Source organism: Myotis yumanensis, unplaced genomic scaffold, assembly GCF_028538775.1.
Source record: "Myotis yumanensis isolate MYYU_CA2020_CCGP unplaced genomic scaffold, mMyoYum1.0.hap1 SCAF_14, whole genome shotgun sequence".
In the NCBI taxonomy this organism is placed as follows: domain Eukaryota; kingdom Metazoa; phylum Chordata; class Mammalia; order Chiroptera; family Vespertilionidae; genus Myotis; species Myotis yumanensis.
Genome location: NW_027223765.1, coordinates 25,127,838 through 25,149,666, shown reverse-complemented (window position 1 = coordinate 25,149,666; position 21,829 = coordinate 25,127,838). Strand labels below are relative to the sequence as shown.

The 21,829-nt window shown below is 43.0% G+C and overlaps 1 protein-coding gene across 6 annotated transcripts in view; it reads left to right on the top strand.

Annotated features, from left to right (window-relative positions):
- The window catches only part of CPNE4 (copine 4), a 343,236-nt gene that overhangs the window by 313,761 nt on the left and 7,646 nt on the right, over positions 1-21,829 (top strand). For all 6 annotated transcript variants that reach the window (XM_070433398.1, XM_070433397.1, XM_070433401.1 and 3 more), the window contains 5 exons: positions 1,407-1,540; positions 11,667-11,721; positions 15,958-16,009; positions 18,322-18,455; positions 21,308-21,544. In XM_070433398.1, coding sequence (XP_070289499.1) covers positions 1,407-1,540; positions 11,667-11,721; positions 15,958-16,009; positions 18,322-18,455; positions 21,308-21,544 — 612 coding nt within the window. The remainder of the gene's footprint in view (positions 1-1,406; positions 1,541-11,666; positions 11,722-15,957; positions 16,010-18,321; positions 18,456-21,307; positions 21,545-21,829) is intronic.

Sequence of the window (21,829 nt, the reverse complement as noted above, 5' to 3'; positions counted from 1 at the left end):
CCTTATCAGTTGGTACTTCCCTGCTGAAAACATCTGGGTATTCTGCCAATAGAATTTGAATCCTGCTTAAATTTATATTCAAAATAATCCTATGGAGGGGTAAGAGGAAAAGGGAGGTAAAATCAGTGATTAAAAAATAACTTTGAAAAAGAAAAAAGAGGTTGTAAGTAAATAAATTACAGTTAGCTTGGTCTCTTTCAGTTACTTGATTCTGTTGCAAGGTTACAGTATAAGACATGGGGGACACTTTTTCCCTGTCAACTTTACTCTTAGAAGCTGAATAAATAGAGCAGAGAGCACGTTTTCTCTTTCCTTCCAGAAATAATTTCTTACCTTAATAAATCCAGGGGGACATTCTAGTGATTTTCTCTAATGGAATTTTGCCAAATAGACAAATAACATTTCCTGCCCACAAGATCATAAGGGAAAGCGAGCCTTCCTGTCATTAGTGAGCCAGTGAGTCAATTCTGCTGAATGCTGAAGAAAAAGGGAAGCCCTAAATGAGCATTTCTCTCTTCCGCTAAAACTTTTCATTGTAATCCCGCCCTCCCTGTCCAGACCCCAATTGTTTAGAGAGGCGTTTACTGGGTTCCCATTTATTAAACAGCGATGATGTTGGGAATCAAAAGGAATGTTCTTTCACAGTTCAGCACCCTCAGGCTTAAGCATTTTTATTCTTGCTATAAAGTATTGGGTGAGTCCATTTTAATTTAAATGATACTGATGTTGGTGGTCAGAAAACATTTAAGAAGTCCAAGGGTATTGACTACTTGGTGGCAAGACAGACTTCCCTTCTCCATTTCCCACTCACAGTGCCATGACATTCAGGCATCTTCTCTGCTGTAGGCAGCAGTTCTCCCGTGAATGGGAATTAAAGCTGGGTGCCTTACACAGAGTTGCGTCTTGTAGAAAATGTATTATAACCACTTCAGCACATCGCTCGGCAGTTGGCCATTCATGAAAATATGACGATGGCTTCCTTAGATAAACCACATCTTTAGCACAGAATTTGGCTCTAAGGGATTTTAATTATGGCTCAGAGATGGCGTGGCCCTGTCAAAGAGCATAGAAGACCTTCCTTAGGGAATTAGGATATTCTGCCTTTGCTGCCTGGTGACAGGGATCAGCAGCAACTGGTCTTTCTGACCTATATGCCAATCTCAAGTTCGGTTTTGGAAAGGGAGATGAGAGAGCATTGCGGGTGGGGAGGACGGGGGGGACGGGGGACTGAAGACTACAGAAATGGCTAATTTTAAGCTAATTAATTTTTTTCTCTAACTCTCCTTGACAGGGTATGTAACATGCTACTTTTTTCCCATCACAGGCCATGTCCCTCTGTAGCTGATCACAATTCCTCTGATGTGCATTCACTTTAAATCTACCCATTCTCCTGTTTTCTCTTCCAGGTCGCTATAGACTTCACGGCCTCCAACGGGGACCCCAGGAACAGCTGTTCCCTGCACTACATCCACCCTTACCAGCCCAACGAGTACCTGAAGGCCTTGGTGGCTGTAGGCGAGATTTGTCAAGACTATGACAGGTACGAGACTTTGGGTCGGCTCAGGCCTCGTCATCTCTCTGTGGGTTCTGAGGACCCCTGGCTGGTCCTCGGCAGAAGAATGAAAATTAAATCTAGCAACTCATCACCCAGAGGCTCATGCAGGGACAGAATAAAACCTTGCCCCAAACTTAGAGAAAGTAAGTCCGTGCCATGTTCACCATCGTTATTAGGAAAAAAAATATTATTTTTCTCAGATTTCTTTCTTTGGTTTGCAAAACCACTGGATAGCAATGTTGGTTTCCCAATGTATTAATGTGTGCCTTGCTCCTCAGAGTTTGGTCCATGAACTAGCAGCATCACCTTGGAGCTTAGAAGCTCAAACCCCCATTTCGGGTCTACTGAATCAGGATCTGCATTTTAGCAAGATAGCCAGATGATTTGAGTGCACTTTTGAGCTTGAAAAGCAGCTGTTCATTGGACATTATTGCATCTAGTCCTCATATTAGCCCCTATGTGGTAGGTATTACTTAATAGAAAAGGGAAATTGTCCCACAGCCAGAGGCGGGACTTGAACCCAGATTTATCTCACTCCATAGCTTAAGCTCACAGTCACTGTATTTCACTGGCCTCTAAAGATATTGGTAACTTTAGCAGAGGGTATGCGTCTGCCCATGTACGCCTATATGTGCTGATCAAGTGTGTGTGTGTGTGTGTGTGTGTGTGTGTGTATGTGTTGTAGGAAACATTATTTTGAGATCAGATGAGTATTATATTTATTTTTACTTGATGGTAAATACTGACCTTTCCCACTAACATAATTCCCTATAAGAAGTTATTTACATAAATCACATTAAATTTCATTTATTCTGCATTTCCAGTATTTTCAGGTTGAGATTAAGTTGTCCATGTGTTTGTTCAAGAAAGCTTTTTGAAGTAGAACCAATGTAAATATAAATATGGGTAAATCCCAGGTGACTCCCTGTTGTGATTATAAAACAAACCTAGTTAATAATGAGCAGCAACTAAATGACCTTTTAAGCCAGGAAAATAATGAAAGCAATTCTATCCTCCAATTTCAGAGAAAATTTAGGGGGCAGCCTGATTTCTGTTCTGCCTAGTCTCATAATCTACACTAATAAAAGAGAAACATGGTAATTAGCGTATGACCGCTACCCTTGCCATTGGCTAATCAGCATATCCTTATGCAAATTAACTGTCAGCCAAGATGGCAGCCGGCAGCCATGCACTGAAGCGAGCAAGGAGGCTTGCTTGCTCCAGTGATGGTGAACTCCAACGTTCCCCGCCTGCCACTGCTGGCCTCTCAGCTGCAACTCTAAGCAACTATGTACTATGTTGCAAATATAGAAGCTCTGAGCCTGACCAGGGGCTGCACCTAGGGATTGGGCGTGCCCTCTGCCACCCGGGAGCAGGCCTAAGCCAGCAGGTCGTTATCTCCCGAGGGGTCCCAGACTGCGAGAGGGCACAGGCCGGGCTGGGGGACCCCCCTCCTCCCCACGAGTGCACAAATTTTTGTGCACCAGGCCTCTAGTTAATGATAACCATGTTTTAAAAAAAACTATGAGCGCAGGCACCATAGAAAATGGCACGAGCCAAAAACCAATAGGACAGGTAATAGGACAGGTCCCATCAGTGCCTTCCTGCAGGTGAGTCTCTGGATTCGGCATGATCATTGCCAGTAACTCAGATGGGCTTGAGGGAAGTTTTGGAATGAATGGACAGTCCAATAAAATCAAAGAGCTTTAAACAGCACAGCCAGTGTTGTTCAATGGCACTCGATTCCCAGTTAGGACACATGCCCAGGTTGGAGGCTCGATCCTCAGTAGGGGGTATGATTCCCTCTCATCATCGATGTTTCTATCTCTCTGTCTCTCTCTCCCTTCCTGTCTCTGAAATCAATTTTTTAAAAAGTAAATAAAAAGAGCTTTAAATACATGGGCTCTTGCTGACACTTGCCCTCCTAAACATTTAGAACAGAGAGCAACAACATTTACATGGCCTTATTGAAGTGATACTTTTTATACTTAATCTTGAGCTAGTGAGTGTGAAGATAACTTGATTTTCAGCTCTGATTTCCTTAGGCCCCAATACAGGGAGGATCCCTAAAGAGGTTCATAGCATATGGAGATTTCTACCAAAAAGAAAGAAAGAAAGAAAAGACTGACAAATTGCATCTCCACTGTCAGAAACTTCCTAAACACACTCAGCACTCCAAAACAGTAATTCTCACCCTACTTTCTGTCTCTCTCTGTCACTTTCTCCCAGCACACACACAAATAATCTAGGATAATAATATGTACATAAAAGATAAGGAGAAAGGGAGGAAATATCTTCAGGAATCTTAATAACGTTTAAATTCTTGAAGTGCTTATAAAAGAGATAAAGTAGGTAAATGCACTTGGTACATGTGTCAAACAACATGTGCTTAATAATAGAGCTGACTCTGATTCGGCAGGAGAGAAGGTTGTGTGAAAATGAATTCCAAAGAGAAGGCTGGTGGGTTGTCTGAAAATCAGATGCTGCCGGCCAGCACCCTCGCTGTGGCCCCTGGCAGTCTTGCTGGGTGATCTGGAACAAGATGCTAAACCTCTCTGTTTCCTCGGTCTCCTTGCAGGCCAGATGTGGAGCCTCTAATCGGAGTGACCCGCACATCTTTTAGAGCTGTTATCCCTTTATAATGTGAGGCAGACAGAGTCTGGGGAGCATTTTGCATTCCTTCCAAATAACAGGTTCAGAACAAAAATAAGATCTGACACCTTAGGGGTTATGTGAAAAATCATGATTCTTTTTAACACCTTAATAGGATAATACTAAAGTTATGGGCCCCAACTGGCCAAGAAAATCGGTTCAGTGGATCACATATATATGCATATGTATGTGTCAGCTCGGCATAAAAATGAACAAACACCTAAGGAAGAGAAGAAGGATTGAAAAGCCTGGGCACTCTGCAAAGACTCCTGCAGACTGTGTAAAGCAAGCTGCTCCCTTGAAAACTGACAAGTGCCCGCAGTTTCTCCTTTGTGTGGGCGGATAGGCAGTAGACAGGCAGAGTCAGGGAATTTCAAGTCTGGACTTTGGAATTATTTTTTCTCACATCAAAGTCAGTGGGGTTGATGCTCAAAAAGAAACACTTGCACAAAAACTGACAGAAGGCACTGTTCCCCCTCCTGCCGCGACACAGAGGTTTTCAATCCCCAGGAGCCTTAGAAATTCCTCCCAGCCTCTGACAGCCAAGGGGTTTCTTTCTGTCTTGTACAGTCATTGCTAACAGGTCCTTACGAGGTGATCCGTGAAGTAGAACAGCTCCAGAGAATTGCAAAAGCTCTTCTCGGGGTGGCCTTGAGGGACAGCTCCTTCCAGATGTCTGGTCCTCAAACCCAGAAGGCAATCCTGCCAGCCTGTTCTGTGTCTGTGCCCCTGGGAGACACCACCACTCATTCTCTCCTAGGTGACTCCACAAACACAAGCACACACATGCACACAGGCACACACGTGTACATGCACGTAGATGTACACAGGCACACACACGTGTGCACATATGCACGTGCACACATTCACACATGTGCACGTGCACATGCACATGCATGCCCACAATGCACAGCTCATATATTCCCTGCTGGTTGTAGCACTTGCCCAGTTCCTGTCAACAACCTGGTCTCCTCCAACTGCTCAAGACCAAGATGATATCCGCCCCTGGACCCATTGAGATGTGTCTTTGACCCCTGCAATATCCTCTATTAAGAAGGCTGGTCTATCTGCCATCAAGAGAGGATAGACACTGAATGCATTGCTTGGAAGTACAGACTGCCATGTTATAGATGTGGCCTCCCCAGAATGAGACAAGGACATCAGAAATCGAGGCAGCAGGCTTCTTCCACGATGTGCTGGGTACAGTATGAGGAGGCAAGGTTAGAACTAAAAGCCAATCTGAGTGGTTTTTGAGTGTGGAGGACAGGGATAAAAATCAGAAGACAGATTAAGACCATAATGATACCTGTTCCATCCTAACAACTCCAGTCAGTGCGTCTCAACCATGGCCGCACGCTGGGACCACTCGGGGAGTTGTAAAATATGCTGATGCCTTGGCTCCACCCTAGAGACTCTGATTTCGTTAGGCTGGTGTGCATCCTGGGGAATCAGGAATTTTCATTCTAACGGGTATCCAGAGCTGAGACCCGGAGTTCGGTCAGGAGAGGTGGGTCCACTGGAATGGCTAAGAGCCTGTGCAGGACCTTCTAGGTGCAGGCACCTCATGTGGGGCCATAAAGACAGACAGAAATGAATGAAAGAACAGTTTCCCCCCAAGTGGTTCACAATCTCATGGGAGAGAAAGGCCTGTCAATAAATCCTAGCCCAGCGTGGCCAGAGCAGCTTCGTCCCTCGTTAGAATGGGGACTGCATGAGGAGGGCAAGGTTAGCTCTTTCTTCTGTGGGAAGGTGGTCAAGGAGGGCCTCCTGGGGATGGCGGTGAATTCTGCTAATTCTGTCCTTTGTTGCTTTTAGAACATGGATGAACTTACTCTTGATATTCTGAGTCATTAGACCAGACCAAGCTTCCTGGGAAGGGTAGTCAATAGAAGTGATAGAAAGAGCATTGGGTCCTGGTGACAGGTGGACCTGCGCTCAGACCCCAGCTCTGCTGCCTCTATTCTCCGTAGGTTGACATTCCCCAGGCCTTGGTTTCCTTGATTGCAAATTGAAGATTTATTTAACTTCCCTTGCAGAGTAGTTGTAAGGATTAGATATTAAGTCATTAGCTAGCACAGAGATGTGAAGTTCTGCATAGGAAATATAGTCAATAATATTGAAATAACTATACATGGTACTAGGTGAGTACTTGAATTATCATGGAGATTGTATGTTATACAATTGTCTAACCACTATGCTGTACACCTAAAACTAGTATAAAATAATATCAAATGTCAACTCTAATTGGAAAATAAGATTTAAAAAAATAAATTTATTTAGCAAAAAGAATAAAATTAAGTAGCTAGCGCAGGTTCTGCCTGTTGTAAATATTCAATGAATAATAGAGGCTATTATCTTTAATACTCTTAATTTATTTTTTAAAAATAAACCATACACAACAGGGAAAAGAACTAGTGTGTCAAATATAAAGGTAATTTCGGACCAATGACCTTTAAAAAATTGGCTTGTGTGTGCACACACACTCACCCCTAAAAAGGAATTTTATAAAAATACATAACCTTCACACATTTTTACATTGAAATCTAATGTTTTCCATCATGAGTTTAATAGTGACAAAGAATGAAGATTCTAGTGTATTATAAATATAGACATTTAAAATAAAATTCTTACATAACTTTGTGAATGCGTCCAGGAGAACCTAATGCCATAGCTATTTGATACCCACCATCATCCATTTTACAATGCATGAACAAGCTTTCCATTTGGAGTTGAGAATCTTATTCTTTCTTTCTCGTGAACTCATATTTCCATTCCTTCCCCCACAGGATTTCATCATAATGTTCCCCAAATTTTGTTTTGAAATTCTTTTATTGACCACTATATCATACATTTCTATCATAAATATATGAATATAAATTTTTAAATTTCCTGTGATGAAAATATTCAAAATATTTAAAAACATCTTCTAGTTGAGTGTTTACTATAATCATTATTAATGCACAATTCATCAAAAGAACATAAATATGTTACAAACTTTAATATCTAAGTATTGCCTATAAAAACTCTTAATGAAACAGATTGGGGTTTTTTCATTAGTTTACTAATCTATAGATGAATACCAACTATTACTAGAATGGGAAAATCTAGTGTCAATTTTAATCCAAATTTTGTTTTATCAATGTGAATGCTAAGGGAACTTGTTCTTATAAATAAGTTTGTGGTAATAGAAAGAGTTTTACTAGAAGTACTATTCAATTCTAAGTTACATATCAAAAATCATATAATGGTCTGTTAGCAAAATATATTTTTAACCACCTACCATCTGACATCAGCACCTCTTACAATTTTTTAAAGCAAAAATTGGCAACTACCTGACTTGCAAAAGGATTTGTTTCCTAGTGAATCATTTTCATTTAGAATTGTTCCTGTAGAGCAGTGGTTCTCAACCTTCCTAATGCCGCGACCCTTTAATACAGTTCCTCATGTTGTAGTGACCCCCAGCCATAAAATTATTTTCGTTGCTACTTCATAACTGTAATTTTGCTACTGTTATGAATCGTAATGTAAATATCTGATATGCAGGATGTATTTTCAGGGGTCGCGACCCACAGGTTGAGAACTGCTGCTGTAGAGTTTTTACATTCTGAATCTTAATCACTATAGTGCCTGGAACAAGGCACTGTGGTGGTTAAGATTCAGAATGGGTGAAGGAGAAGGGTAATTGTGAAAGGGAAGGTGGGAGTGGAGAATAGGTCTTTCCATCACAGGTTTTCCCAGAAGATAATTTCAGCAAAGAATACATAGGGAAGTTGAGAAACTGAACACTGATTTCCTTTAAAAGAAAAAAAAAAATACTCTCATATCCACAGTAGGACTTTGCATTTCCACCTTTCCATGTACCCCAGTTTTAAAACCACTGTTTTACTAAATGTCTAGGTGTTCTGAAATGCCATTTGCTCGGAGTTCATCTCCATTTTCTTGTGCACTAATTTCTCCTTATTTTTATTAACCTCTTCCTTTATCTCAAAGCCTTCCTAACAGGGAAGGTGAAAATGGTGTTTGAGAATGAATCTTCCATCTGGAGACCATGGCCATTCCCTAGGACAGTGGTTCTCAACCTTCCTAATGCCGTGACCCTTTAATACAGTTCCTCATATTGTGGTGACCCCCAATTTCATTGTTACAAATTGAACATAATTAAAGCATAGTGATTAGTCACAGAAACAATATGTAATTATATATGTGTTTTCCGATGGTCTTAGGCGTCCCCTGTGAAAGTGTCCTTCGACCCCCAAAGGGGTCGTGACCCTCAGGTTGAGAACCACTGCTCTAGGAAGTCCAGGACAGCAGGCTCACTAGCATTGCAGACCACAAGCTCTTTTAGTGCATTTTGTACTATTCTATCCCAATAGTAAGAAATATTGCCTTTACCAATGTGGTGATATGCCCCTGAATTTTCCGTATTGTCAGGTTTCACCAATCATTTTCCCAATAGTTGCTAAATGGCCCCCTTCACTCAATACTAAGTGGATCCAATCTCAAGTTCTTTTTCTTTAAGATTTTAAAAATTGATTTTTAGAGAGAGAGAAACATCAACCTGAAATCAAACCGTCAACCCCCTGATGCACAGGGTGATGTCTAACCAACTGAGCCACACCAGCCAGGGCTCGAGTTCTTTGACGAGCTGGCCTGCTGATGCTCACTTATGTGTGCAACTTCCCTTCCCTTGCCTCTTACATAAGACTCCTCTATGCCTCGTTTTTACTTTTAATCTGGAAGAGCAATGTTCGGATCCATTGTGCGTAGGCTTGAAATTTTTCCTTTAGTGTGTTTATTAGCTAGACTCTAGCTAATCTTTGTGATGGCTAACTTCAGAGAATTGTCCTCCTGGCTCATTAATTATTTCTCTTGTAGGTGAGGCATTTTTTCTACCTCCTTACTCTTCAAACTCAGTTACATAACAACAGTACATCGTGCTCAGCAAACTTCACATTCCCCTGGGTGGCTTAGAAGGTATAAAGGAATGTCATTAAGGCTAGAACACTGGTTTGGTGATTAGAAATGGATGGAAGCCCTGGCCAGTTTGGCTCGGTGGATAGAGTGTCAGCCCATGGACTGAAGGGTTGCAGGTTCAATTCCAGTCAAGGATATGTACCTCGGTTGTAGTCTTAATCCCCAGCCCTGTCCAATCAATATGTCTCTCTCATATCTCACATCGCTGTTTCTCTCTCTCTCTATCTCTCCCCCTCCCTTCTACTCTCTCTACAAATCAATGCAAAAACAAAAGGAAAAGAAATAGATAGAATATTGGGTCACACCCCTCCTAAACTCATTAGAGAAGAAAATTAAGGGTGTGGTGCCCCCTTGGTGTCTCTGTTTTGACTCTGAACCTTCTGTGAGTTTGAAGAACCAAGATCCATCCTCCCTCCAGGAAAGCTTTCTTCCAGACTTACCTAGAAAATACCTCTGAAATTCCAAGACATATTCCTTCCCACACCTCCTCGCCCTTGTTGTGGGTAAGGACGAATTGCTGAAGCCAAGTATTTCCAAGGATCAGAACTTTTTTCTCTCTCTCTCTCAAAGCTGTGGCTAATCCTTTATAAGCTGTTGTGAATTTTCATTTATCCGCATTAATACCTTTTCTAATACACACTAGATGCAATGTCCCACAAAGCTCATATTTACACAACAGTGAGGAAAAAGAGGAGCTGGTCATTTTCCAGAGAATTCAGACTTCAATTTCAAAGAATTCTGGCTTCCTTGCATCCCAAAGTTTGATCAAACTGGCTGTGTTTTGGTAAAGTTTTATCAAAGCCATTATTGGCTACTAATTATCTTTAAATCAGACAGATAGGGCATGGGTGAGAATCTGACTTCTCAATCAGCCTCAGGGGCTAGGAGGGTCCCTTTTGCTTACAGAGATGCTCAGGGACACTGAGAACTACCCTGGATTTTCTTTTCTTTTCAACTACAAGGCACTAAGACAAGAAGGAATTGTTTTTTAATGGGAGAGAAAGTAAGAGGTAAATGGCATGAGGAGGACACGCCCTCTGACAATAGCAATAAGCCAGAGCCCCTATTGCAACAATCCTCTGACAGCACAAAATTTGCTTAAGGATAGTCTTATTTGTTGTCTGGTGGGGAAAGATGGGCTTGTTGCTAGAAGTGACAGAAGGAAATCATATTTAATGCTGTATATAACCATTACATTATAATGGTATAATAGAAAAAGTATGGGTCTTTGGAATCACACAATCCTCCCTGGGAAGACTGAGACTTTCTTAGTCTTTCCGAGACTCAGTTTATTCATCTGTAAGATGGGAATATTAAGTAGGTGAAACTTCAAGGGTTGCTTAAAAATTAGCCAAAACCGGTTTGGCTCAGTGGATAGAGCATCGGCTTACGGACTGAAAGGTCCCAGGTTCGATTCCGGTCAAGGGCATGTACCTGGGTTGCGGGCACATCCCCAGTAGGAGATGTGCAGGAGGCAGCTGATCGATGTTTCTCTCTCGTCGATGTTTCTAACTCTCTATCTCTCTCCCTTCCTCTCTGTAAAAAAATCAATAAAATATATTTTTTAAAAAATTAAATAAGTACATGCATTGCCTAGCATAGTTAAGAGTTAAGATATCACATACACAAATGAATAAATTGGGAGAAATTTCAAGTTGTATAAGAAAAACCAAGCCAAAAGACATATATGTGACTCTCATAGGTTTTCACAAGAATTTTTTCTTCCTTATATGGCCACATCTTAATGATTCAATTCATGCACTATCTCATCATTAAATATTTATTGAGCACACAGTCTATGACAAGCATTATCCTGAAGATAGGGGCAAGGGGCAATTTGAGGGAGAGAGGCAGTAGAAATATAAAGATATGAATACAAAAAACAGCATTCCTTTGAATTCAGGAGACAAGAAAAGACATGTAAACAATTTATTGCTGCTTGTATGCGATAAAGAAGTGGATACAATGAGTTCTGTAGATGAAACCAAGTTCTGTCAAGCTTTCCACTGCTTTTTAATAGCCCTGTGGATTCAGGCTTGTCTGAATTTGAACCCTGGCTCTAACTCGCAGCATGATCTTGGATTTCACTTCCCAAGGCATTTCCCCACTGGAATAATAATCTCTCCCTAAAACGATTTAAAAAGATAGCATATATCTAGCAGTCAACCATAGGAGTTACCTAGTTCATGATCTTTTCAAAGGAGACAGAATACTGGGGGAGGGGAGGGGCGGAAATCCTGGGGCCATTTCACTCCTTGGTATCAAATCTAGCCAGAAGTAAGGAAGAAGTTGCAGACTAATGACTGGAATGAACTCTGAGGATGATTCCTTGATTTTGATTATCCAAGCTATTGCCTATCACCACAGATAATCAAGAAGCATGAGTCAGCACCTGGCATAGCCACATCCTGGATGAGGTGATGCAGGTTCATGTTTTTCTTCCTCATTAGATGATAAATAAAGCAACTTCTTTTCTTTATTTCAGTGACAAAATGTTCCCAGCCTTTGGATTTGGTGCCAGGATACCCCCAGAGTACACGGTGAGTGAGTAGAGATGCTTTGCTGTCGCCAAAGGATAATTTGAGTTTCCTTCCCAGGAGTCTCTGTTCTTTGGCCCTCGATATAATTATGTAACTAGGGCCCAAAGACTCAGAAAGGGTCTTCAGAACCCATGAGATTAGGTCCTCAGACCCTGTCTTTTGATAAAACCCAATCTCCTGGTATTCTAATTGTTCTTCTCAGAGGTCTAAATAAAAGTATTTATTGCTTAGCTTCCTACAGATATAGAGAAAACACTCAGAGAATGTTGATCTTTGGTGGCTCAAAACATATCTATTCAGCTATCCTCTAGAGCAGTGGCTCTCAACCTTCCTAATGCCGCGACCCTTTAATACAGTTCCTCGTGTTGTGGTGACCCCCAATTTCATTGTTACAAATTGAACATAATTAAAGCATAGTGATTAATCACAAAAACAATATATAATTATATATGTGTTTTCTGATGGTCTTAGGTGACCCCTGTGAAAGTGTTGTTCAACCCCCAAAGGGGTCGCAACCCACAGGTTGAGAACCGCTACTCTAGAGAAAGATCCTATTGATAATACCAACTGAGGCAGTCCATGGCAATGAAGTCCACAGACCCCCCCATCCCAGCTCTCTGAGCACCAGTCTTGTGTGAAAGACACAGAAAAGTCCTAAGATAGAACCACTCTGGCTTAGAAAATTGAGAAACTAAAAGCTTCCTATGAGGGCATTGGAATCCTATTTGGTTTTGTTGTTGCTTTTAGGATATGTTTTCTTTTGTTTTCTTCTTTATTTTATTTTTTCCCATCACCATTTATCCCCCCTATACCCTCTTCCACCCCCAACCCTAACCCCCACAATCATCAAACTGATTTGGTTTTAATACTTATTCCCATGACTCAGAGAAGGCAAAGATTGTGCAAAGAGAGATGTGCACCCTACTGGTATACCAGATGCTCCTGTGGGACATTTCACAGAGAACTCACTCCCCAGGTGGGAGGGCCTTGGAGGGGCAGCAGGGTTCCTACCCCAGCCTCGTCCAGGCCTCTGAGGTCCAAGTTAAGTGCAGGCAACACTGTCCAATCATCAACTTCTCTTTTACTGGCTGTATCTGAGTTGCATGGCAGGAGTCAGATGGCAACATTTACTCCCACACCAGAGCCGCCAGACCAAGGCCCTTCCCCTTCTGTGCCCTTTTTGAAAGAGAGAATCCCTCTCCCTGTGCTGCTGAGAGAACAGTAGATGGAATGGCGTGTCCCCTCACCTGTCCTCCTTGTCTGCCTTGTATTCCCCCCTGGCCTCCCTGCTGGGCATGCCTACAGAATTCTAGAAGCATTTGTTGAAAATAGAGCACACGGGAAGGAAGAATACAGAATAGGAGTTGTCGACTGGTGGCCTGTAGACATTATTTGAGCCACAAATGTATGATAGTTGACACACAAATTTTTTTAAATTTTTAAATCTTTATTGTTGAAAGTATTACATATGTCCCCGTTTTTTCCTCTATTAATTCCTTCCAGCCCACCCCTGCCCCCTACCCCCTGCCCCAGGCCTTTACCACCCTATTTTTCATGTCCATGGGTTATGTATGTGTGTGTGTGTATGTGTGTGTATATATATATGCCTAAGCGACCTTTATGACTGAATGACCAGAACGACCAGTCGACCAATCACTATAACACGCACTGACCACCAGGGGGCAGACACTAGAGAGCCGCCCCCTGGTGGTCAGTGCACTCCCACAGCCAACCTCCCATGGCTGGCGGTGTCGGCATCCGGTGTCCGTTCCTTCCATGCCCAGCCTGGTGACCATCGCCTTCTCTTCTGACCCCACCAGGGCCTTTGGGCCCCAGGCTGGGATGGGGAACTGGAAGTGGATGGCGGTGAATGCGGTCCCTTTCCCAGGGGTCCAAGGGCCAGCTCTCTCCTCAGGGCCTTGGCCAACCTCCTGCTCCCCATCCCTTCCCCCTGCCAGCAAGCCCCAATTGGCCTGGCCCTGATTGGCCAATCGCCGGCCAGGCCTAGGGACCCCACCTGTGCATGAATTCATGCACCAGGCCTCTAGTATGTATATATGCATACAAGTTTTTGACACACACATGTTTTTTAAGATTTAGGCAATTTCATATAAAATGTCAGATTTCTGGTTTCTTTGGAAACATTAAAAGGCCTGGAAAGACTAAGATTAAGAGATTATACAACCACAATGGGAGGGGCGGGGGGGGGAAGGAGACTTATGTAATACTTTAAACAATAAAGAATTTAAATTTTAAAAAAGAGAGAGAGAGAAATTACACAACCAGAATTAGGCAGAGCTGAGGAGATACAATCCCCTTCAGGTCGGATATCAGCTCCGGAATGTAGTCAGGTGGGTGCTGAACTGTTGCACCTCAAGACTGGAATGCACGTCAACAACCACCAGTCCTACTACCAAGAGATGCTGGAGCATCCCCCACCGCATCCCCACCTGGTAGTCTTCTGGTCTCAGGTGGCCCAGTAGGGCTGAGAACACCTTGTTCCAGGCCTCCTTTTCTCATCCATGACATCTGCCTGGTCCCGCTCCTGGTGTAACTTATCCTTTTTGATGTTTCTTGAAGTCCTTATGCTCACCATGCCTTCAGCCAACTTATTCTTCCTGCTGTCCTAACAGGCTTCCCTCACATCTCCTCACTCTGCTCCAGGCCTAATTTTCCCTCTGCCCCAGACAGGCACTGATGGCCTCAGCAGCTGGTTGCCCCCAGCGAGTTTATAAGGTCATCGAGATTTATTTCTTTGGGAAAAACCTCAGAGCTTGCCTATACTCTCCCTAGAATAGGCCTTGAGACAGGAGGATTTGGATGCAATTATTTGAGAGGTGGAGGAAACCTTAATAGAGAATGAGGAAGTGAGAGGAAGTGGACATAGGGAATCCTAACAAGTCAGTTAGCTCTGTGGGCAGTGGAGCTGAATCTTGCTGGGAACCCTAGAAGACACTGTGGAACACACACAGACCCCAAGGATAAGTGGGCTGGGTACTGATACACCAAGTCCTGTCAGCCACTAAGGAAGGGCTGCTCACGAGCAACATTAATTCCCCAACACCTGTAGTCTGCCAAAAGCAGGCTCTAGAGCCCGGCTGGTGTGGCTCAGTGGTTGAGTGTCTGTCTACCTATGAACCAGGAGGTTGAGGTTCAATTCCCAGTCAGGGTACATGCCTGGGTTGCAGGCTCAATCTCCAGTGGTGGGTGTGCAGGAGGCAGCCAATCAGTGATTCTCTCTCATCATTGATGTTCCTAGCTCCCTCTTCCTCTCCCTTCCTCTCTGAAATCAATAAAAATATATTAAATTTTTAAAAAAGCAGGCTCTGGAGACTCGAGAAAACTTAAGGTAAATAAAGCAAGTAAAGTAGATGGAAGCCAACTGACTAACCTGGGAGAGCCAAGGGCAGGGGAATGTGGGCCAGGCACCAACAGCATCGGCTCTGACCTCCCACAAAGAGAAGAGGGGTCTTTTAACACAATAACTAATGACCATTTTCTAGCCCCCAAGAGAGCCAGGGCTTGGAAATAACATTTGAAATGCGAGTCTCTGTAAAATCCCAAATGACCCCATAATGTCCAGGTGCCAGGACAGCCCTCCTGTTTTACCAGATTTTAGAAAGAAAGTAGTAAACATGTCACCTTGTGATAGGTCCTGGCAGGTAGAGGAATCTGTGTTGGAATATTACAAGATATCGTGATTTTATCACTTTTCCAAAAGTAGAGTCTCTTTTACCTGCATATATGGGCAAATCCTGCTGTCCTATAGCTCTGCATAGTATGTTAGAATGAGTTTTAAATGTCAACAGCTTAGCGGGAGCTATTATCACCATCACCACTTTGAGCAAACGGGTCAAAGTTACCTTTTTTTTAAATCACTGGGTCCAAGCAGAGCTCAGCCCAATCTAAGCCTCCAGTCTATGGCCAGTTGTTTCTGGGATTACATTTTTTTTTTTCTGAACTCTTATCTTGGCATTTTTTATATACATTATTCTCCCCTCCTGCCAGCATTTATCTGATTCTAGAAAAATTTCCTGTCACCTCAGCTCCACGGGGAGCTTAGAATTCACCCTCCATCTCAGACTGACTCTGTGAAGCCTTAAAATGGTTCCTGCGGCTTGACACCTAATGAATGGAATGAGCATTTGTTTGCAGACTCTTCCTTCCAGTGCCTCCTTCCTGGATTAAAGTTGTAATTCTCCTTCCTTCCTTTTTATAATTTTAATTGGTGTCTAGGTCTCTCATGACTTCGCAATCAACTTTAATGAAGACAACCCAGAATGTGCAGGTAAATTACCAGGTGAAAGAAAGCCAGTGTCTCACAGCCCTTTTGTTTGCACATTTCCCATGTTAGTTTCTCTCCTCCGATGCAGTCTATAAGTGATCATTGGCCACAGCAGAGGAGTAGGCTTTCTGGATCCAAATAGACCACGCTACTCTAAAGGCAACAGAGTGCCAAAATGACAGCAGAAAACTAAGAGCTGGAAAAGACAGGATGAAGAAGAGGTCTTGAGTTTACAGTAACAATGTTGATCCCCATTCTGGATTCCTCCGGCCAAAAAACATGGGGGGAAATTCACTTGATGGGCAGTGATGATACCCCTCTCTCTGCTCTCCAATTTTTCCTCAAGTATTTCTTTCCCACAACTTCCTCTCTGTGAGGGTATAAGTAGGGGGTCAGGGGAGGACATGAAAATCATTTGACACCTTCAGCATGTTGGTAAAGGATATGGCCTCAGTGACTTCCAACAAGTAGCTTCAGGGTTTTGTGCCAGAAATAGCCTTCTCAAAGGCTTTGGTCCGTGTTCCACTATTTCCAGCTAGAATTTCTCCAACACAATTCTGCAAAGTAATGATGAAATGATGATGACAACTATTATGATACATTTTATCCTAAAATTATTTTTCCTGCTTCCTAAATAACAAATAGAGACAAGCTCACCGGTTGCTATGAAACTTACAAGATATTTTTTATAGTGAAATGGGTAGAAATGTCCATATCTCTCTCCTTCTTGTCATGGAGGAAGGGGGCCGAACCAGGGTTCATTCAGATCCAGTGAGGTGTGTGGAGCACCCAGCGATTTCTTTCACCAATTCGGCACTTCCTGTCCAAGAATATGACATCAATGTCATTGGGTGTGCACTTAGTAACCTCTGAGACCCAGTCTCCATTCTGCCATTATTCCCTCTCGTGATCCTTCACCCTAAATTTATTATGGTGTAGAATCCACTCATCCCTAACTGCCCCCATTCTTAAACTATCAGAATGGTTTTTCACCAAAGCAGAACAAAATACATGCCCAGCATTCGCCTGTTTCATACTCTCAGAATTTATCTGCCTGTTACTTTTTAAAGAGAAACCCAATGTGCTTATCTTGGGCAAAAACTCAAGAGTCAAAATAGATAAAGAGTGTCTGTTGAGTGTCACTTGACTTCACAACCAAGCTGCAAAATGATACGACGTTTGTCTTTAGAAGGACAGGCTTTGGGGCAGGGCAGAAAAGATGCAGCATCTTCAGTGGGTTGGAAGCATGGGTCTAAGGGCAGAACACAGAACTTGCTCATGCAGAACACCCCAGGTCTGGTTTGCATGCATGGTGGATGTGGAACCCCATTTCAGGAGGGGCATCTGTGGATCCCTCTGGCCAAAAACAGGGCCAGTGTGCTGTTTCAGGATAAAAAGGGATATGGGCAAGAGCTAAGACAGGCGCAGACACCGAGAGGAGCCATTTGAATACAATTCATTAGTAATGGGCCTCTTGTGGGATCGTGGGCATAACATTAAAAGTTCAGGCAAGTCTCCTAAAATGCTAGGAGAAGCTACCCTATCGGGGCTGTTCCTTCTGGCGGAGTCTCACCCTTTACTATTTCCTTGGGTCACGTGGGCTCAGGATGGAAACCCCCTTTAAGTGAGAGGTTGGCCATAATGATGAATGTCACTCATCTGTACTACAGTCCCCAGCAGACAACTCTGTCAGCAGTTTTGCTCATTCATCCCACACTTGCTGTGCCTGACCTGCCTCAAGATCTTTGAGGGAGTGAGTCACAATACCTGCCCACAAGGACTTTAATATCTGGAATGATGGTCACACGTGACTCCTATAAGTGGAATAGGGTGGTATACACTACAGCAGTGTCAACAAGGTAGTGTAAGAACTAGAGAGGCCTTAAAGCTGACCTGGCCAATGGCTGAGAGCACAGCCCTCAGAGCCAGGCAGACCTATTTTCAATCCTGAGTCTGTAATTCATTTGCTGTGTGACCTGGGATAGATCATGTAACCTCTCTAAGCCTCAGTTTCTTCACCTGTAAAATGGGCATAACATCTATTTCATTACACTATGAGAATCTAATAAAATCTTATGTGTAAAGTAGGATAGTAAGGAAAGGTTGATGGAAAGGATTGCTTTTTAATTAAGCCGTTATAGAGAATTATTCCACTGGGAGTGGAGGCAGCAGTGTGATATTTTTTTATCTTAAGAACATAAATGTGATGTTAGGAGGACATTTGGCGAATTTAATGCTTTATCTATGTGTGTGTTTGATTACAAATTTATTTGAGGAGACTCCTGAACTATTGATCTTTGCCAACTTCACCTTAGGAATTCAAGGAGTTGTGGAAGCCTATCAGAGCTGCCTTCCGAAGCTCCAACTCTATGGTCCCACCAACATCGCCCCCATCATTCAGAAGGTCGCCAAGTCAGCATCAGAAGAGACGAACACCAAGGAGGCATCGGTAAGGAGAGAGGCAGTTTGCCTGCTAATGGGAGATTGCCCTTCCTCACCTGGATATTGGCCATAGCACCCATCCCATTCTGACAATACATTACAGCAGGTGTGAGTTTGGACGAGTGACTTCACCTTCTCCTATCCTCAGGTTCCTCACCTGAAAACTGGGGATCACCATACCCATCTCTGCTGGGTTATTGTGAGGCTTAGAGATGATGCATCTCCAGCGTCTGCAACATTAGCTGGACAGAGGGGACACTCAACAGTGGAATTTACTTTATTCACTGGAGTATCAGGCATACCCACATTGTGTTCTTAGGAAGATAACAAGAACTGTCCAAAATAAACTTGCTTCCCAATGTACCCATAGTATAGACGAAACTGAAGCAAAATAATAGGTACTTCTGTCCCCTGGTGGTTAAGTACAACACAAAACCTCATAGCAAAGATTTGTTTTGTATTCTATCTGTGGTTTTCTTAAGAAAAATGCAAACCAAAGGTTTTTCGTACTCAGAGCTATAAAGCTACGTTTTCCCAGCCCTGTATATTACCATAATAACTTTTCTATGTATCATTTTAATGACATCAATATATTTCTTTTTTAGCTTTGTGACTTCTTTCAGATTTAGTAGAACATTGCTGATGTCTGGCATTTTCTCTGTGATTTTATCCTGGATTCCAAGATATTGCATTTGCAAAAAAAAAAAGTGATATACTACTCTCTCAGCTTCTTACATCAACTCCGCTAACCTACTTGTGCTGCCTCATGTTCTCAGCCTTCCCTCATGGTAGAATGGATGGAGGACCATGCTCATATCTAATCGAGCCTCTTCTTTTGCGTACTGGAGCCATCTTCTCTGAACCATCCAAGGACATAGACCTACCAACTTTCACACCTGTCTCTCATCTATTTTTTCTCCTTTCTACTGAAGACTTATTTTCATTAGCAAATAGCACATCCTATATCTTCTGTTTAAGTTAAAATCTTTCCCTTGACACAACTTTAGTCTAGCTACTACCCCTTATTTTACCTCCCTTTAGAGCAAAATTCATTTAAAAATTTGCCTATACTCACTGTCTCCATCTCCCTTCCCCTTGGTTCCTCTACCTATACCAGTCAGACTTTCCTCCCCAACATCCCTCTGAAACTACACTTGTCAAAATCAACAGTATCTCCATCTTGCCAAACCCACTAAGGCCTTGGAGCAAATTTGAATCCTCACAGACACAAGATTTGAGGATAAGTGTTGGATGGGATCAGTATTTCATTTTATGTTTTAACATTTTTTTCTCATCAGAACTTCAAATTCCTCAAATGGTATGTTACTCAGAAACCCAACATATACCAGTAAAATAGATTTTAAGAAAACAGATTGTTCTTGGTAAATCTGGACTAAGAGATGGGGTGCAAACTTTTGTCCTTCTCCCCGTTTATCCCCAAGAGCATCCAAGGTGTCCCCAGGGCACCCCAGAGCCCATATTGAAAACACAAATCATCTCGGCCCCTCTGGGGTACCAGGAACTAGAAGAGAAAAAAGAGAACAGGGCTGACATAGGTCTGGACTTAGGCCTTATATAAACCAACATGAGTTTTGCCCATCACTCACTCCCCCAGGAACAGGTAGTCTGCTCTGTAAGAACAGGTCAGGAAATGGTGCAAGAATGTCTAATCCACAGATCCCCAAACAACTGACCCTTATGGTCCAGGAACAATGGTTCTTTTCCCCAGCGGTTTCTCCTGTTCTTTAAACAATGTGTGGTCCTGCACCCCTTGTTATCACTGATAGCTAAGGGGCTTAAATTTGAACCTTATAGGCAAGTTGTGTCAGGGTCTGGATGTAGGATTTTCTCCTCGACTTTGTGGAACTCTTCTAGAAATTTAAAAAACAAAAAATATCCTCCATATCTGAACAGGACCTCATATACATTCAAAGACGACTATACTCTTTCATCCATGAGCATTTCCCTGGCCTGGCTTTGGAAGCAACTGTCACGGTAGCTTTATTGGAAATTTGCATCAGGCCTTTGATCCGACAGTCTGCAGCCTAGTACCTCTGGCTAGATTAACTCTGGATCAGATTCTAGAATCCTGATAATCCCTTCAGATCAAGTGTTCTTAACCTTTTTTGTTCCATGGGCCCCATTAGCAGCTGATGAAGCCCAATGGGCCCCCTTCACAGAAGTATTTTTAAATGCACAAAATAATCACATTTTAACATGCATATAAAACATTATTAATAAAATATTTTACACTCTTTTTTTTACACTATGTCTTCAAAATCCAGGGTGTACTTTACACTTACATCATCTTAATCTGGATGCTAAATTAGCATCACACATACTTGATCTTTATTAAAAGAAATGAAAATGTAAAATTCAGTTCCTCCATTGCTCTAGTCACATTTCAAGGGCTCAGCAGTCACACGGAGCTCATGGCTATTGTCTTGGGCAGTGCACCTTTAGACTTAAAAAATCTCCAAGCTGAAGAGGCAATTACAAGCAATCTAGTCCCAACCCTCATCTGAGAGATGAAGCTGAAACCCAGAGGAGTGAAGGGATTTTCCCAGGATCTCAGAAAATGAGGCTTTGACGCCCGTCCTCCTGACTCCTCCTTGCTGCTCAGTCAACCACACTGCTTCATAACAGTCACTAAGGTGATTATTAGAATTAACCTACAACTACTGTGCCTGCCTTTCAGTCCCATTCATCGTACCCTTAAGTTTTCAGGACTGTCTACACACAGGCACTCAAAAGAATCTGTTGTCGCTGTTGCTGTAGCCAGTATGCACTGAAGGCACCTGATCTTATCTTTGTCTCCCCACTCTCGGTCCCCGTTGCCTGGCGTCTGGTCCATCGCAGCAATACTTCATCCTGCTGATTCTGACCGACGGCGTCATCACAGACATGGCCGACACCCGGGAGGCCATCGTCCACGCCTCCCACCTCCCCATGTCGGTCATCATCGTGGGAGTGGGCAACGCTGACTTCAGCGACATGCAGATGCTGGACGGTGACGACGGGATCCTGAGGTCACCCAAGGGAGAGCCTGTCCTTCGAGACATCGTTCAGTTCGTGCCCTTCAGGAACTTCAAACACGTACGCATATCTCGGGGCTTCCCATGGGAGGGCAGGACCAAAACAAACTCACTCCTTACGTGTTTCCACCAGTTGGTAGGGAAGCAACGCCGCTATCCCTGCCTGCCTAGGCCAGGCCATCTCCCCCACAGGAGATGGAGAGCTTGGCTCTTTGGAGATAAAAGTGTAACTTGAATTAGAGATGAGAAGTCTTGCCAACTATAGTAGCTAACATTTCACTGGCACTTGTCCCATCCATATAACTTAGGACCTTGGTGCCATCAGGGCTGCCATGTACTGGTGGGC